This window comes from Rissa tridactyla, chromosome 19 (assembly GCF_028500815.1).
Source record: "Rissa tridactyla isolate bRisTri1 chromosome 19, bRisTri1.patW.cur.20221130, whole genome shotgun sequence".
Lineage (NCBI taxonomy): Eukaryota > Metazoa > Chordata > Aves > Charadriiformes > Laridae > Rissa > Rissa tridactyla.
Window position 1 is genome coordinate 5179615 of NC_071484.1, and position 16734 is coordinate 5196348.

General features: G+C 46.6%; 2 protein-coding genes across 2 annotated transcripts; one reads left to right on the forward strand and one right to left on the reverse strand.

The window, feature by feature from the left end:
- Window positions 1–776: 776 nt before the first annotated feature.
- LOC128919205 (ras-related protein Rab-18-B-like) lies at window positions 777–7011 on the reverse strand. The gene is made up of 7 exons (XM_054224365.1): window positions 6805–7011; window positions 6671–6726; window positions 6447–6508; window positions 4141–4213; window positions 3049–3167; window positions 2110–2176; window positions 777–1237 (listed from the first exon to the last, which is right to left on the reverse strand). Exons 1-7 carry the CDS (start codon window positions 6969–6971, stop codon window positions 1062–1064), a joined length of 720 nt encoding a protein of 239 aa, XP_054080340.1. The 5' UTR covers window positions 6972–7011; the 3' UTR covers window positions 777–1061.
- A 24-nt stretch (window positions 7012–7035) lies between these two features.
- On the forward strand, window positions 7036–15933 carry DUSP3 (dual specificity phosphatase 3). The gene is made up of 3 exons (XM_054224375.1): window positions 7036–7230; window positions 12708–12934; window positions 14889–15933. Exons 1-3 carry the CDS (start codon window positions 7109–7111, stop codon window positions 15092–15094), a joined length of 555 nt encoding a protein of 184 aa, XP_054080350.1. The 5' UTR covers window positions 7036–7108; the 3' UTR covers window positions 15095–15933.
- Window positions 15934–16734: the final 801 nt, after the last annotated feature.

Below are 16734 nucleotides of genomic sequence, written 5' to 3' on the forward strand. Positions count from 1 at the left end.
CAAATGTGATACTTTTCCAGTGTCGCGGGCAGCCAAACAGAAGTCTTTTGTAGGCATTGGTACCGAGATCAGAGCCTAGGCTAACATCTCCCACGACTGGGTTTGTTTTCAAGAAAAGGCAGCGAGTGCAACGGGGGGGGGGAAACGGCAGAAGAAAGGTCGTTATCTGGCAGAACTGCAGCATGGGATTGGCAACAGACTCACTCATCCTCGTGGAAAGTCTTCCATAGCCAGCACATTGCATATAAAACTTAGTTTTAGCCCGGTGATTGCTGAAGGAGGGCAGGAAAACGGGTTTGCAGAGAGCCCCCTTAACGGCAAAAAGGGCCCAACGTGGAAAGCAGCCCAAAACGATGACTCCGTTCCCCCAGCGATCCGCAGCACAAAGCATTTAAGAGCAGCAAGGGGTAACCTACAGCGTACTCCATGAAAAATGGTTGGTTTTTTCTTTTTTTTTTTCCTGCCAAATGCTACTAGAAACGCCTCTTCACTACAACCCTAACGTTAAGTAGTAACTCAACTTACTATCCAGGGACGAGTAGCAATTTCGACTGCTTAAAACCATCTGGAACAGGGAATCGCTGCCACTGCTCAGGGTGACTCCCGACTGTTAACTACATTTAAGGGAACCTGGGTGCGTAAAAGGCTCCCATGCCATTCTGGGGAAGAGCAGCTTTTCAATAACACCCCAAAACGAAGTACTACTTTATTGTATGCCAAGGCAGGAATTTCAGAAGGAAGTCCACGTTGAATGCCATGCAGCAAAAGCACACTACTTAAAGCAGCGTTACGATTTTAATAGCCAAAAATCTGACAGTTACCAGAAAAATGTCCGGAGTGATCAGTTGTGCGTAAGGATAAAGCCGATTCTGTTAATGAACAAAAATGTATTTTGCTAACGGGCTCGTGTTTTGGATCTACACAATTAATGGCAGGTCAAACAAGGCACAGACTACTTTTTGGCATCCCCGCTCCCCTTTTTTTTTTTTAAAAAAAAAGCAAACAAACAAAAAAAACCCCAAAAGGTCTACTCCATTCAGACAGAAGAGCCACCTGTAGATTTATGAAAGGGGACAGTATGCACCACATAAGCTTTTATCCCGCTGCGCTGAAGACTCCGTTAGCTGGACTCCCCGCTTCTCTGCATCTTTATCCCAAAGACCTGGTGTCTGCAGGATCTTTATGACCAGCTCCTCAAAGGCGTGCTGCACTCCATCTTGTGTCTTGGCACTGGTCTCTGGTGTAGGGGGAAGAGAGGAGGGGGGGGGAAAGTATTTTATCTTATTTGCAGTATTCCACTTTGTAAGAAGTTCTTTTGGGACCAGAGAGAAGATACGATTTTTTTTTTTTTTTAAATGAGCGAAACTCCTTTCCATTCTCCCTTAAAGGCACCCTTATGTTGAACACGATAAACAGAAATGCATCCCCGTCCAAAGCACGTCATTTTTCCACCTAAAAAAATGTCACAGTTCCCCTTTCTCTCCATAATGGAGAAAAAGAAATTGTTCTCAGGTTGTGACAGTAAATCTACAAGATAATTATTCAGTAACTAAGCTGGGAAACAAAGACTGCAGAGGGAATGACACGTTTTCCCCTATGCATTTGTTCCAGTTCCTTTTGGAAATCTTCTCAAGAAGCTTCACCTAAAAGGTACTTTTTTTTTTTTTTTCTTTTTGTTTAAAACACAGTTTGTTCCCCATCTTTGTATCTTCACATTGTACATTTTGTTGTTGGTCTCAGAATATTGTCTTTTATGTTGCTGCAACGGAAACTTGGAAACGAAAAAGAGATTGCTCCAGGTGCTTGTGACATCAATCAGGAGAAACATTCCAGTCTTCCGGGCTCTCAATTAAAAAAATCCTGCTAGTTTCAAAAGAATATAAAATTCATGCCTACGCAGTATACGAAGTAAATCTCTTTCAGAGAAAATTACTCCCAGTCAATGCAAGAGCATTTCTGAAAAGAGTTAGAACCTGCATCCATGCATATGAACTAACGCAGCAAAAGGAACACAAATTAATTAGGTACTAAAAAAAAAAAAAGAGGTAAATATAAAATAAACCAAAATAAACATATGAATACTCAAGTTTTTGGCACAGAGTTACATACCTATAAAAAGCAGTGAGCGTTTCCTAGCAAACTGGAGTCCTTCCTTTCTCTCTACTTCCCGATCAGGCTGCAGAGACGAATGAAGAACATGACTGAAACACGCTACGCTCGCTGCTTTTAGGAAGTCCCTGGAAAAGCACCACTGGAGAAGTGCAGTTTTATTGGAAAGAAAGAGGTCTGTAAAACCACCCAGCAGCAACTCGACTTTCCCACTCTACAGACAGCTCACCGCCAGACAGGCTGTCGGGGCGTCAGGCTGAAGAGTAGCAACACCAGATCAGTCGGAAATGAACGCACTGCTGTCTTCTCAATCAGCTAGGGGTAAGTTACATGCCAGAAAGGAGGTTCCAGTAGTCAAAGAGCCGAAAAGGCATATCAAAGGATGTGAAAATCAACAGATTTGGGAAGGGGCAGAAGAAAGCCTAGTTCAAGACAGCCACACCGGGAACCTCTGGTAGTAAAGCAAAAGTGAGACAGCTCATCATGCGACAGGCCTCTAAGATGTATTAAAACACCCCAAAAACGTACAGCGACCAGCGCACCTCCCACCCACACAGACGCGTACTCAATAGCGCCCTGAAGAGCTCAGTTCTTCCCCGCCGCCTGGTCAAAACGCAAGCAGCGATTGTGCTGTTGCACCGCAGTTGACTTTAACGGCATACAGCAGTTTTTAGGGCAGAACCTCTCACTGTCTTCAGAGAATCTCTCTCTCAACAATTGCATCCCTCTAGGGGAGTTTCCATTAAAGTCTTGGATAAGATCTGCTTCAAAAATGAGGTAGTAAGTGGCGTCTGCCCAACCCAGGGTCCTCAGGTGAGAGAGCACATCACCTTCTTTCACAACAGATGGGTTACTTTCAGCACTTATCTCACATTTATACTCTATATCAAGGCTGAGTAATCTGTGGAAGAGTGTAAGAAGATGCATTTCTAAACTGACCTTATCGGTTTTATTGCCAACTAACATCTTCACCGTGTTGCTTTTGGTGGTATACGTGTCCAACTCATTCAGCCAGCTCTCTAGTCCTGCGAAAGTGTCTTTTCTTGTAACATCATACACTGGTAACAGAGGAAAAGGCGCTTAACAGCTGCAGAGTCTTGAACGATGTTTACTTCAGTATGGCAGAACTCAGCCCCGCCGAGCTAACTACCGTCCCGAACAAAAAGCAGCACCAGAGAATTGCAGAAAGACGCATAAACCGTATCCTCTCCCCAGAGCTGGAGCACGATGGCTGTGCTCACCCGAAGTCACTAGAGGTTACAGCCCGTGAGCGCCCCTGCAATGGATCTGTGGCTGGAAATCAGGCTGACCAGCTGAAATCCTGTACCTGCTACTAGGTCTGAATTGGGCCACATGGAATATTTTAAAATAGGTTATTTTGTCACCTTATTTCACGTGTAACTACCCGCATGCACTGCTGCTAAAAACCTGGATTCTGAGCGGGAAGTGACTTTTGGTCACTGGTAGCTTCGTAACTGCGTTCGCTTAATCACTACGGTTTGAAAAGCTGCATCACACTCAGAAAGATTATTTTGTCCAGCGAGGAGGTGTTCAGCCTTCCCAGCCCCCGAGGATAAGAATCCCTTTTTTCTAACTGGTGTCGCTGTGCAGAAAGGGACTAACCCTCCACTGCTTCTGCTACAAACCTCCTGTCTTACAGTAATCGCATCAATAGTTTCTGGGGAAAAAAGTAAAAACATCGGGGGGTGGGGGGAAATACCAACACGAAACTCAGTCTGCCTTATTACCAGGAACTCACCAAAGTAATTACGACAAAGCTAATAATTCACCCACTCAAGGTCTTGCAGCGTGACATCTCTGTATTTTTAATTTAAAAGTATTTTGAAGCAGCATTATTTCCTGCCAGCGGATTTGCATACTCAGTGTTTGAGCTAATAATGCAGTAATGTTGTAAAAACCGTAATTGTTGCTGTGATTCTCTCAGACAACCTCCTTTTGTAACGGCATAGACATATAGGTAGTAAAGACCCCACTTTTCACAATCGTGTTTTTCTTCCATACGCGTCCTACCTAAAACAACCCCTTGAGCTCCTCGGTAATAACTGGGAGTCAGCGTTCTAAAGCGTTCCTGTCCTGCTGTGTCCTACAGAGGAGGAAAAACAAACAAACAAACAAACAAAAAACCCCCCAAACAACAAAAAACTAAAACAAAAGAACCCCACCCAAACCAAACATACAGGAAATCAAATCTATTTAGAACAAAACCGGTATTTTAAACTACACAAGATAAACAAAGTTAAGTTTCCAGGAAGGATGTACGAAACCGTAAGACAACAGAACGAGGGAGGCGGTCAGAAACCATCAGCAGCAGCGACAGAAAGTGGGGAAGGAGGGGCAGGAAAGCAGGGAGAGGACTCAAGGGAAGGTTCAAGTGATAAGCACAGACACCTGCAACACGGGCGAGACAACACGAAAGTCGGTGGGACTCAGGAGAGATGTCTAAGAGGCTATTGCTGCAAGCCAGGCAGCTACGCCGCACCGGTTAACGCTCAGCTGAACCGAATGAGATGAGGAATAACTGGTTTTCCAGCGAGAGACACTGCAGAAAAGGAGACACAGTGGTTCCAAAAAATCTCCCTTCGCTCCCCCACAGCGGGAAAGGAGAACCCGGTTAGAGAGAGTTACTTCAAGTGTGCGAAGATTGCGCAGATAAGAAATTTTCAGTAGTTTCATGCCGTTATTACTGCAGCGTGTCACACTCACTCCCACGAATCTTTGAAAGCGCTCCTAAACGCAACGTGAAATTCAAAAACCCTCAGAACAATAAGGAAGCAAAAGGATTACACAAATATGGTTTTTACCAGAAGAATTTATTTAAGGGTATGTACAGATTACAATAAACAGACTAGCGGCTATGTTTTAATTTATTTCTTCTTTGTTAAAAGAAGAAACTAAAATTGGCAATGTATTTACTTCATTCTGGTCATCGTTCCTAAGGGTATTGTACTCTCAGGCATCCACGCACACACACACACTGAAGCAGAACCCTCTTTCTGACCCTGATGGGCTGTACGTGCATTAAAGATTTTATTTAACATTGTACACGCTGGTTTCCCCCCCCCCTAATTAGCAGTTTCTCCTGAGACTGTCACAGACTGCTGCAAAAGTGCCTTTTCCAGCTACGCAACTTGTGCAAGTTCTGGCCTTGCTTTTCATTCCACAGCAGGGAGACACACCCCGGGGCGACTATTAGGGAAAATGTATCTTGGTCACTCTCAGCAAAGCTCCCGCTTTGTGCGCAGCATGTTCAAAATACAGCTAATGTACATGCCCACAGCACGTGTGACTTTTATCCCTCTTGCTCTGCATTCTCTACGCAAAGCGTGAATGAAAGCGTCGCGGTTTGGGCCGAACCGACCACCCGAAGCGTGCGACAGATGCTCTCCCCCACCTCCCTCCATAGAGAAGAAAGTAATTCAAGTTTTGGCATTTACATCACTTTTGTTAATACCATCCCAAGGCACATTTGTGCTCTTTCCGATAGTCCCAATAATGACTGACTTAGTAATGGTGCGTTCTTTGTCAAATACCTATGACCGTGCACGTAAAACCTCTTCCTTCTAGGGCTCTTTCGTTCCGTTTAGGAGAATAAATGTGGTGCTTTAATATTATAAATAATCCTGATGACACAGCTGCTATCTGATTTCCTAGTCTGCAGGTGCTGGAAATACAGCATCAGCAAGTTGAGGACAAATGCTCAAGTCTCACGGTAAACCTGAGCTAACCTTTAAAATAGTTCAGGACCAAGTATATTCCACCCCCCTCTACGATTTTAACCAAAATAAAGCATCTGGACTGTTTCTGGTATAGTGTAGACACAGAGTCACTGCACAGCCCCTACAGGAAATTGCAGAGCTTGTCACTTTTCTGCAGTTTTACTGAAGTTTCACTTAAGACTCTGGGAGCGCTTCTGGGTCATACCGGCACGAAACGCCGGCCTTTCCTGCAAGGCTACAAGTGTAAACACTTCACAGAGGGTTTGAGAAACCCAGTGTGCAGGAAAGAGCAGACAAAATCTCCGCCAGGATGGAAGGAAGTCCCAAACCCAGAGCAACGAAGTATTCGTCAGTGTTTTGGAAGTGCCTTGTCTGCAACTACCGCTGCACCATCACGACACACGCTCATCCTACGTGCGTACGCGCCGTAAGGACGCAATCTCAACATGCAGAAGCCTTTAGCAAAGGGGTGGGGAAAAGGAAGGAAGAGGCAAAAAAAAAAACAAACAACAAAAAAAACACACCACCAAAGGAAGTTCTTACAGTTTTCACATCTGCGGAGAACAAAACCTCTCCGTGTCTGCCTGGAATAAAACCTACCCATATCGCAAGCTGTACCGCATGGCCGTCTATCACCATTTTCTTCACTTTAAAATCAACACCTACGGCGTAATGAGAAGGGAAGGCTCGTCAGAACGAACGGGCGAAGGCCCGACCGCGCAGCATCCCCCCGCCCGCCCCCGACCCCGCGCCGGGCCCCGCTCCGCCAACGGCGCCCGACGGCGCCCGGGTCCCGGCTCGGGGCGGGCGGGTCTCCCACTCACCCACGGTGGGCTTCAGGCCCGGGTCGAACGCGCCGTCCGTGAACCTCAGCAGGAGGCTGTGGGGAAAGGAGCCGAGAGCTCAGCCCGGGGCGGAGAGCGCCCGGCCCGGCCCGGCCCGCTCGCCCGCCCCGCACCTGGACTTGCCCACGGCGCTGTCTCCCACCAGGAGCAGCTTCAGCGTGAGGCCCGCAGCGTCCATGCCCCGCGCTGCGGGGGGCCAGGACCGGCCAGAAACCGTCGGACCGAAGCCGCACAGGGCTCGGCGCTGCCCCGACCGAACGCCGCGCTGCGCCAGACGCATCCCCGCCGGGCGCCGCCGACAGAGCTAGCCGTCGCGACTCCGCCCATCGGGCGGCGGCCGGTGCCGGGCGGGGCGGGGCGGGAGCGCCGGGCCCGGGCGGCTGCGCCAAGGGGCCTGCGGCTGGCTGGGTCCCGGCCATGTCCGATTACCGGATCTCGGTGGAGGAGCTGAACGACCTCCTGGCTAACGGCAGCGGCTGCTACAGCCTGCCCAGCGCGCACAGCAACGAGGTGGTGCCGCGCATCCACGTGGGGAACGCGTGAGTGCCCCGCAGCGCGCCGGGCCGGCCGCGCCTCAGCCCGCGGCGGGAGCCGGGGAGCGGAGACCGGGGAGGCGGCGAGGCCCTGCGGGGCGCTCACCGGGGAGCCGCCGGGACGGGAGGTTGGGCCGGAGGAAGCCGGGCTGCGGGGTCTGGCGGGGCGGGCCCGGCCCGGGGGGAGGCCTGCGGCGGCCAGGCCGGAGCAGCCCGGCTGCGGGCGGGCCTGGGGCAAACGACGAGGCTCGTGAACGGCACCCGCTACAGTGTGCGGTACCCTGTCAAAGTCCCAAATCTAAGCTACAACAGAGCTGAAACGAGGTTAAAACTAATGAAGTTGCTTAACAATGAAACGCACCTGCTCAGGTGTGTCAGCACTGGGGGGTTTCTTCCTCATTGCCAAGAAGTTGTGGTCATCACAGAATGGGTTGGGTGGGAAGGGACCTCTAAAGGTCACCTAGTCCAACCCCCTGCAGTGAGCAGGGACATCTGTAACTGGATCAGGTCGCTCAGAGCCTCATCCAGCCTGGCCTTGGATGTCTCCAGGGATGGGGCCTCCACCCCCTCTCTGGGCAACCTGGGCCAGTGTCTCACCACCCTCAGTGGAAAGAACTTCTTCCTCATGGCTCATCTAAACCTGCCCTGCTCTAGTTTAAACCGTTGCCCCTCGTCCTATCGCTACTTGCCCTTGCAAACAGCCCCTGCCCAACCACACAGAAGAGGGAGGAGGGACAAGATACCATGAGGGATATGGACACTGCCGTGTGCGGGGGCCCAGGCGCACCACCACTGTAATAACCCTGTGTCGGATGAGTGGGATAAGCTGGAACATGAAGGACAAGCAAATGGATATTAGATCTCGGTTGAACCACGTGCAAAGTAACCTAAAGGAAGCAAGACTGTAATAAGAGTTGCCACCCCGTGCGTCATTAGTCAAATGAATGTTTTTGCAGTCTAAGCCCTAAAAAAACCTCGTCCTGATTAAGTATTCATGCCCGTGGTGGGAGCGTTACAGGTGTAGCTATGATGAAAGCCCTTAAATGGGGAAAAGTGTTCAGGGTTCACCAATAGCATTTCTTTTCTCGGTTCTATGATGTTTATTCTTTGCGCCGAGATTATGATTTCAGTTATATGTCCATATCATATCATATTCTTTGTCCCCTTTTTGTCCATCTTTGTACGCTTTATCTCTGCGAAACTGAGGACTTTTTGATTCGTGTGTAGTATACTGGATGCCTGTTCTTACTTGAAGCTTGTAACCCCTAAAGAAATGTAAGTCAAACCCATAGGTTTTCATTAACTTTCTCCCAAGCCAAAACAAATGGTGTTTGTCACTGCCAGTTGATGCAGGACACGCGCATCTAGAGATAGGACCGAAATTATTATCTCAGTGGCCAGCCTGATGTCTGACAGCCACCTTCTCCTTCATATTTCTAGCAGCTACCCGGAAGAAATGAAGCCATAGCCTGCAAGGTGATCGGCGCAGCAAATTATTAAAAAATAATTTTGAAAATAGTTGGCTACTGCAGAGCAGTTTTCATTGTTCAGTAGCTGGTTTTAATTATATAGTATGGACTTTAATACATTCAGATGCAAGGTTGTCTAGGAACAGAGGATGGATAATACCTGTCTAGTGGAAAGCTTTAACACTGAGAAGGGCTTTTTATGTAATAACTGACAACCAAAAATATCTGGAGCACAAGCGCAGTTTGTAGCATAAGAACAGTTTAATTGTTAGTTGGATTAACAGAGAGCGTGCAGTTCTACTGCCAGTGCTTTTAAAAGGATGCTGAAAAACTGTGGAGGACAGCTAAAGGTAAGAAATAACTTTGTGGGCTGAAAAAGCTATTTCACAGTGGGAACAGGCAACCTACTTAATTTATCAAGACTTCGTAGGCAATAGTATCTTCGAAGCATCGACAGAGAGTTAAGATAATGCTGAGGTCTAGTTGAATGGATGACTGTCTGTTAAGATTCAGTCGCTGCGGAGTGAACTTTGATGTTCTCAAACTGCAAATAACACTAATTCTTCAGAGGATTTTTTTGTGTCGAGTGGGGTTGTGGTACACTGCCTTGCAAGTAGCATTTGCTATATTAGTTGTTATTCGGAAAGAATTTGAAATGGTGCAGATCTGTCCTCGCGCCATTTCCAGCTACACGTCCCGCTTCTGTGCTCTCCTTGTGTAAAGATAAGGCTGAAGAGGGACCTGTTTTTCTGACTCGACTCCTCCCATGGACTGCTGGGGAGGTGAGCCTCCTCAGCACTCAGGCTCTCAGGCTTTCTGCACACGTGGATCCGACGGCGTGCGAGGCATCAGTAAAGCTTTTACTAACTGTGTGCAAGAAATAAGCCATCGCTTTGCCTGGGGCTTGTCTTTGCAGCTCCTTAGCCTGTCTCGTTCTGCTCTAGCATCTGCGCAGAGCTTGGAAGACACCTCGTGTTTGGAGCTGTCTTGGTGCAGCGTGCATCTGGTTGGCGCTCACCTGGTATCTCGCTTCTGGTGTTTGTTGCACGGATCTCCTTCCTGAACCTCTGAGGAGTGGTTGGAAGCACTCTGGATTGGGCTACAGGGACGGCCAGGAAGGCGGTGCAGCAGGAGAGCAAAGTAACACGGTCTTTTTATCTGGCACTCAAATCTCTGCTTTGACTGGGATGGACCAAGCACCGTAGGGCTGCATTTATGACTACAATCAGCAGAGATTTTATAACAACAACAGTTCACAGAGTAGCCACATCTGTAGAGCTTTAACATGGGTGGCTGGAATCCCAATACACGGTATAAAAGCAATAGAATTTGAACAGGAACTCTCACGGGGAAAAATTAAAACGTCTGAGCGAGATTCAGAAACTTGTGTTGGAAACCTTTTAGAATATTTTGCGTAGGGGTGCTGCCGTGTCTCCGTGTGAGTAAGTCATCTTTAGATAAAAATGACAATGCAGAGACATTCAGGCAGATGAGATTAAATTGGGTCGTAGCGTAGAATAAAAAATGTATCTGTCAAACGACTTCAGGTGACAGGCAGAGCCGAAGTACTAGATCTTCCGTGCAATACGTGAAAGTCATAATTAATGAAAACACAGAGGTAAAATAACAAAACAAAATATTTTGAGAGAATGCTTTTGCACGTTGCAGTAGACAGTTCTAACCTCTCAAGAAGATCAGACAAGATTTGTGAAGACAACAGTGAAAATGCAGTCTCGCTAAAACAAGAATTAGCGTATAGGTGACGGACAAGCACAATTATGTATTTTTTGAGCAATAACAAAATAAGAATCCGGGATACACGGGGAGTACAACTCATTTTCTATTTCTGTGTAAGTCAAGATGCGTTTGAGGGAAACGCCTTCATCAGCTGGAAAGAACGGAGAGTTGGAGATGACACCAGAGCGGGGGGAGCAGTCAGTGCGCCGGAGGGTGGGGGTTTATTCAGGGCAACCGTGTCTTGTCAGAACCAGCGTTCTGCCAGAAAGCAAGCAGGCTTAGTTTTCTGAACTCCTGGCTAAGGAAATCTGTTCGTAGGTTTTTTTTCACAGGCTGTGCGAAGCCCGTCACAATTCAAGCCATGTCTCCAGAACAGTTTTGGTTAAAAAGGTTCTGGTTACAAATGCCCAGTCTGAGGTTTTTGTCTGCTTTAATGTGCGTGGGTAACCCCTGAAGCATTTCTGTGTTCTCAATGTGCTGGAAGCGTGCTGGTGTGTTGTAAGAGGTGTGAAAGGCATTCTCCCAAAATTACTACTAAATGTAGTGACCGTAAGGGACGAGGCGATGAAGAAACAATTTTGTGTGAATGTAACAGCGGAAATTAAAACGTGTTAACGTGCTGGCGTTTTTTTTGCCATTAAGGACTTGGCTTATTTGCTTAAAATCCCATAGGGCAATACTTTATAGCCTCGTGTACCCCGAATCGCTGGTGCATGGTTCTCCAAGGCCTGTGTTTTGTGGCTGGTAAAATTGTTCATCTCTGTTCAAAAGAAACACTTCTTCCTAGTGTCACTGACAGGATGAGGAACTCTCAGTCTTCCATCTTGAGAACAGACAAGATTCTGTGGTTTTTCTTAGGGAAATAGAAGCAGCTGATGTTAGCGTCTCTCTCCGCTATTTGGAGGAGTTAGCGTTTCAACATCGAACGTGATGCAGGTGGAATGAAATGTTAAGGATGGGAGAGATCCAAAGACTGTTTGGAAAGGGAGAAAAAAATGGCACACAAATACTCTTTTTCACCTCTAGCTGTGTAAGAAAATAATCTACAAAATCTGCAAAATGCACTGGGAATGAGTTTGCCTCCAGGGGAGCCAGTCTGCGTTGCCAGATTCAACCACGATTCCAGGACGTGAGTTCCTGTTGATCCTGACGACTATCAGATACGTACCAATCTATATACTCTTACTTAAACCATGTACTCACCCCACGAAAGCCCAGGGACTCGCAGCTGAATTAACACTTTTTGTTTTGGCCTTGCACCGTAGGATTTACTTTTGTGTCGCAAGCAGAATTCCCTAGGCACTGATACTTGTCCCCTGGCACAGATGATGTCCTGCCAGCTGGAAAATCTGTCAACATTTGTTTGGGTAATGAAGTCTTTACAAATACTTGGCTCGTTGCCATAGTTGTTTGGCACGGACAGCAGAAAACGCAGAAGCTTCACTCGTGCATAAGGATTCATCTGCTTACGCTACAATTTAAAGGGTGAACAGTCATTAGGAGAAAAGGAACGCTCTAGATGTTCGTATAGCCTTGGATTTTGTAAAAATTGTGAGTGAATATGCTCAGAGGTTCATATAGATATGAACCAACTAATTTGGGTATTTATTTTATCTTCTTTAGAATAGCGAGGTGCCCAGCAAACCCTTAGGTGCGTTGCCATCTCTTAGAAACTTGTTTGAAAAGATACTGCACAAATGCTTATCTGGAGCTAAGCTTAACGTTAAGACTCCTTGTATTTGCAGCTTATGACTTGAGCCGTAGGGAGATTTTCTAAAAGGGTTTTGTTTCCACATCCAGTTAGACACAGACTGAAAGCTGCCTTTAAAAACAACGAAGGGATTTATGGCCGTTTAGGCCACCTCTTCACAAAGCGCGCGGGAACCGAGTTACCTTTCGAGTAAAGCCGTGTGTCACGTTCTGCTAATGTTGACCGGTGGGCTCAGATTTTACCGATAAAAACGTACATTGGGTTTTTCCTTCCCAGGAAAGCGAGGCAAATGTTGGGACTGCCGTATGGAAATAATCAGACTCAGAATGAAAAGTAGTGGGTTTATGACAAAAAGGAGCCAATGGTCTCCTGATATTATTTAATGGTTATCTCACAGACTGCGTTCTGTGAATTTATAACCTGTAGCTAATTCACTTCTGGGCACAGTATATTTAGCATCTGTTCACAGAAAAAGGTTTTCTTTATCGGTGCCTTCTGGGGACATCATAGATACTGAGATGATTCACCAAGTTCTAATTGTTTTCTTGACGCTTTTTATCGTACAGGTTCATGGCCAAGAATATTACGAAGCTGCAGCGTCTGGGGATAACCCACGTTCTGAATGCGGCCGAGGGGAAGTCGTTCATGCACGTGAACACTAATGCCGAGTTCTATGAAGGCACAGGCATCAGATACCACGGCATTAAAGCTAACGATACACAAGAATTTAACCTCAGTCGCTATTTCGAGGAAGCAGCTGATTTTATCGAGAAAGCACTTTCGCAGAAGGATGGTAAGGCAAACTGAAATATCCTTCTACCATGTTTTTTTGTGCACCGCATTTGTTTCTTAGCAATTTAATTCACTGTTTATAATGGTTCTTTGCTCAGATTAGCAGCTGAACAACCAAATCAGAAACTCGGATCAAGGCTCTGGATCAAAGACACCGGAATACACAATAAAACATTTTAATCCTCTGTCGATACGTGTAGGTCTCCAGTATACGCAAGTGGAAGTCTGTCACTGTAGAGGTGACTTTGAAAAGTGGAACAGCTGCTGCGCTCTGTAATAGTGCCTTTCTGGGAAGATGGGTTCTTATTTTTTCCTTAGAAATGATAAATCACAGGAAAAAATAAGTAAGTTCAGGCTCTCGAAGTTGTTTTAGGACACTACAAATTATAGATAAAGGGCAGAAGTGATACAAGTACTGCATTACTGAAGGGTACTCACACGACCTGCTCTACGTTCTTTTTTTTTTTTCCAAATGTACAGTAAGGATAGAGACTGTGGCCTTACAATTCTTATTGCATGAAGTTACTTAGTTATTTTATTTGACGATTGCCACATTATTCCCTAGGATTGCAGGAAGGCTGGCGATAATATTTGCAATGTTGCTGATTGCCTCATTTCTCTACAGCGCGTTTCCTCAGAGCAGAAATCCTGGGACATAGTGCAGTGGGCCAGGCGGCGGTGGTGGTCGTTGGACTATTTCAGCATACCAGTTTCTTCTACATGTTCCACTTCTTTCTCGCTTCATGACTGAAGCCGAAAAAGGAGGAACAATAACTCCCACAATTTTAGAAGTTCTTTGTCTGACATGGGCAAAAGGGCTACCAGAGCTGCGATGGGCTTTTGACGGATGGCAAGAAATTTTACCTCCAGTTTGGTGGAGCGCGACAAATTCTAAAAATTGAAATGCAGCTCTGCCGGTTAGTATTGTGACTCACTGAAAGAGGTTGCAGTAGGAAAGAAGAGTTTCACAGTGCCGGCTGTGCCATGGCTGTCCCTCCTCAGTTTGATCTAAACAGTCGCAGAGTCAATCTAAATTTTCTGTTTGCCGATTCTTCTGGTCGTAGGAATTGTCTACCACGCCTGTCGCTGTTCTCTTACTGTGGTAAATGAAGAGGAACTTTGTAGCAGGGTGATGCTGGAGCCAGTTTTAAGATTAACTCGCTACTGAAATGTGATAGTTTTGCCTGACATTGAAGTGCAGCGTGAGGACCGTGAAGTGAAGAGGGATGCAGTAGTATTTTCCTTCAATTTCATTTTATCGCTGTGGTTGCATGAAGTTCGGGAAGGCAGGTTTGGTAGGCAAAAGGCCTGGAAGGCAGCCCTTAAGACACTGCCTTTCACAGAGCAAGGCTAGAAACCCTTTTGCTTCAGATCATTTGCAGAGGGGAAGTCAATTCTCTTCCATGATATGATTAAGAATCTCTAAATCTTGCTAATTTATGGCTACGGGCTCTTAAGGCACGTTGAGAATGAATTGATTTAGCCGTTGAACTTGCTGCTGATAGAGATTTGCCTTGAGCTGCTTTCTGTCGCTGTGGTTCAAAGCAAGTTGTGGTTATGATGAAAATGTGGGTGTATGGTTCATCTGTTCTCTTGTCTCGGAAAAAAATTTGCTCTGGAGAGTAGCCTGGGTCCGTATCTCCCGCCGCATTTGGGAGGAGGAAAATTTTTGTGTCTGGAAAAGCAGGTCAAAGAGGAAGCAGCTGAGAAGCGATGAAATCGAATTGGATTTCTCAAAGGGGGCAGCGGCCTGTTTTATTATTGACAGACTGTGTAGCTACAAACAGAGTGATAGCACCTTTCTTCCAAGTTCTACATGTCTCCTGTGGCATTCAGAATTTGTATTTCTCAAGCTGCTGAAGGACTAGTATTATGCTTCATATCCTAGCTATTTCATGTTGCTTTTCAAATTTATATTCCGGTATAACCCAAATTATGACCTGTCTTCCCTGCAGGACAAGTGTTTGTGCATTGCCGTGAGGGCTACAGCCGCTCTCCTACGCTGGTCATCGCCTACCTCATGCTTCGCCAGAACATGGATGTCAAGTCTGCGTTGAGCACTGTCCGTCAGAAGCGAGAGATTGGCCCCAACGATGGCTTTCTAAGGCAGCTTTGCCAGCTCAATGAGCAGTTAGTGAAGGAGGGCAAAGTGAAGCCCTAGAGCAGAGCACTGTAGTATTTTTTTAAGTTTCTCAAACCATCAGAGGACATCTTAGGTACTTTAGATTCCCAAACCCCAACCACCAAGCTAAATCGTGTCATGTGAGGGAGACAGAATTCCTGCTCTCGTCTAGTGAAAGTATCTTTCTCGAACACTGGGTCTGTCTTTCAAGATGGCACAAAGTTGTGTCACTGTTTGGAGCTGTTGCAGTCAAGAGGTGTTCTTAGAGGGGTGAGTCCAGTGATAACAGCCGTCTTCACGTGTATTTCAGACTCTGTAGCAGATGTGGGTTTGCATTGACACCGAGTGTGATTCGCTTAAGCCTTGTCTGGTGTCCCACCAGCGCACCATGTTCTGTGAGCCCCAACACATCTCTTCACTCACTCTTAATTGAGGTACTGTATTTTCTAAAGCTTCTTTTTCATGCACACAGGTGCCTAAAGTTTGAGTGTAGGAGCTTCAAGGAATGGAGAAGCAAATATACAAATGCACAGATGCACTCGCTTGTAAAATGAAGTGTATGCGGCGTGGTTTACTGTGGATTTATGCAATACACGGTGTGTGGTAGTAAAGCCATTCAGAGCCCAATCTTGATGCACACTGTATTTCCAAGAATGTTTGTACCTCCTGCTGTTGTGATTGATCTGAAATAGCCTTGATAGTAAATACTCTTTTATTTTTTGTTTTGAAGTCATACTAGGGAAGAAACGTCGAGAGCAAATGTTGAGGCAAAAGCTTGAGCAAGGAAGAAATGATGTCTGTATTTAGGAGTGCTTGTACCGGATGTATGATAAAGTCCTAAATCTCAGAATATAATGGCTCCCGAGGCTTGTATTGAATTACAGCGTCTCTCTCCTTTATTTACTGTCACTGTTTATTAACGAAGAATGGAATGAGCACGTATGCAGATTACTTCCAGTAGAGCAGCACGGGTGTGCTTCCAAAGCAATTTGCAGAAGTAGGCTCTTAACTTCTTGGATTGCTTGCACGGTATCACGGAATCACGGAATCTTCAGAGTTGGAAGGGACCTCTAGAGATCATCTAGTCCAACTCCCCTGCTAGAGCAGGGTTGCCTAAAGCACATCCCTCAGGGCTGCATCCAGGCGGGTCTTGAAAATCTCCAGAGAAGGGGACTCCACACCCTCCCTGGGCAGCCTGTTCCAGTGCTCTGTCACCCTCACCGTAAAGAAGTTTTTCTGTGTATTTGAACGGAACTTCCTATGTTCTAGCTTGTGCCCGTTGCCCCTTGTCCTGTCGCTGGGAACCATTGAAAAGAGCCTGGCTCCGTCCTTCGTAAACCCACCCTTTAGATACTTGTAAACATTGATCAGGTCCCCCCTCAACCTTCTCTTCTCCAGGCTAAAGAGTCCCAGCTCTTTCAGCCTTTCCTCATAAGGGAGATGCTCCAGTCCCATAATCATCTTGGTTGCCCTACGCTGGACTCGCTCCAGTAGTTCCCTGTCCCTCTTGAACTGGGGAGCCCAGAACTGGACACAGTACTCCAGTTGTGGCCTCACCAGTGCAGAGTAGAGGGGAAGAATGACCTCCCTCGACCTACTGGCCACAGTCTTCCCTATGCAGCCCAGGATGCCATTGGCCTTCTTGGCGACAAGGGCACACTGCTGGCTCATGGATAATT

Bases quoted from the DNA above. Each gene is read 5' to 3' on its own strand.
- LOC128919205 (XM_054224365.1), bottom strand. From the start codon at position 6,971: ATGCGTCTGGCGCAGCGCGGCGTTCGGTCGGGGCAGCGCCGAGCCCTG. The intron at 4,214-6,446 runs GTAGGTTTTATT...CCTCCTCTGTAG, and splicing joins CGGTACAGCTTGCGATATGG to GACACAGCAGGACAGGAACG. The intron at 2,177-3,048 runs GTCAGTTTAGAA...TCGTCTCTGCAG, and splicing joins TTGGCAATAAAACCGATAAG to CCTGATCGGGAAGTAGAGAG.
- DUSP3 (XM_054224375.1), top strand. From the start codon at position 7,109: ATGTCCGATTACCGGATCTCGGTGGAGGAGCTGAACGACCTCCTGGCT. The intron at 7,231-12,707 runs GTGAGTGCCCCG...TTTATCGTACAG, and splicing joins CGCATCCACGTGGGGAACGC to GTTCATGGCCAAGAATATTA. The intron at 12,935-14,888 runs GTAAGGCAAACT...TCTTCCCTGCAG, and splicing joins AGCACTTTCGCAGAAGGATG to GACAAGTGTTTGTGCATTGC.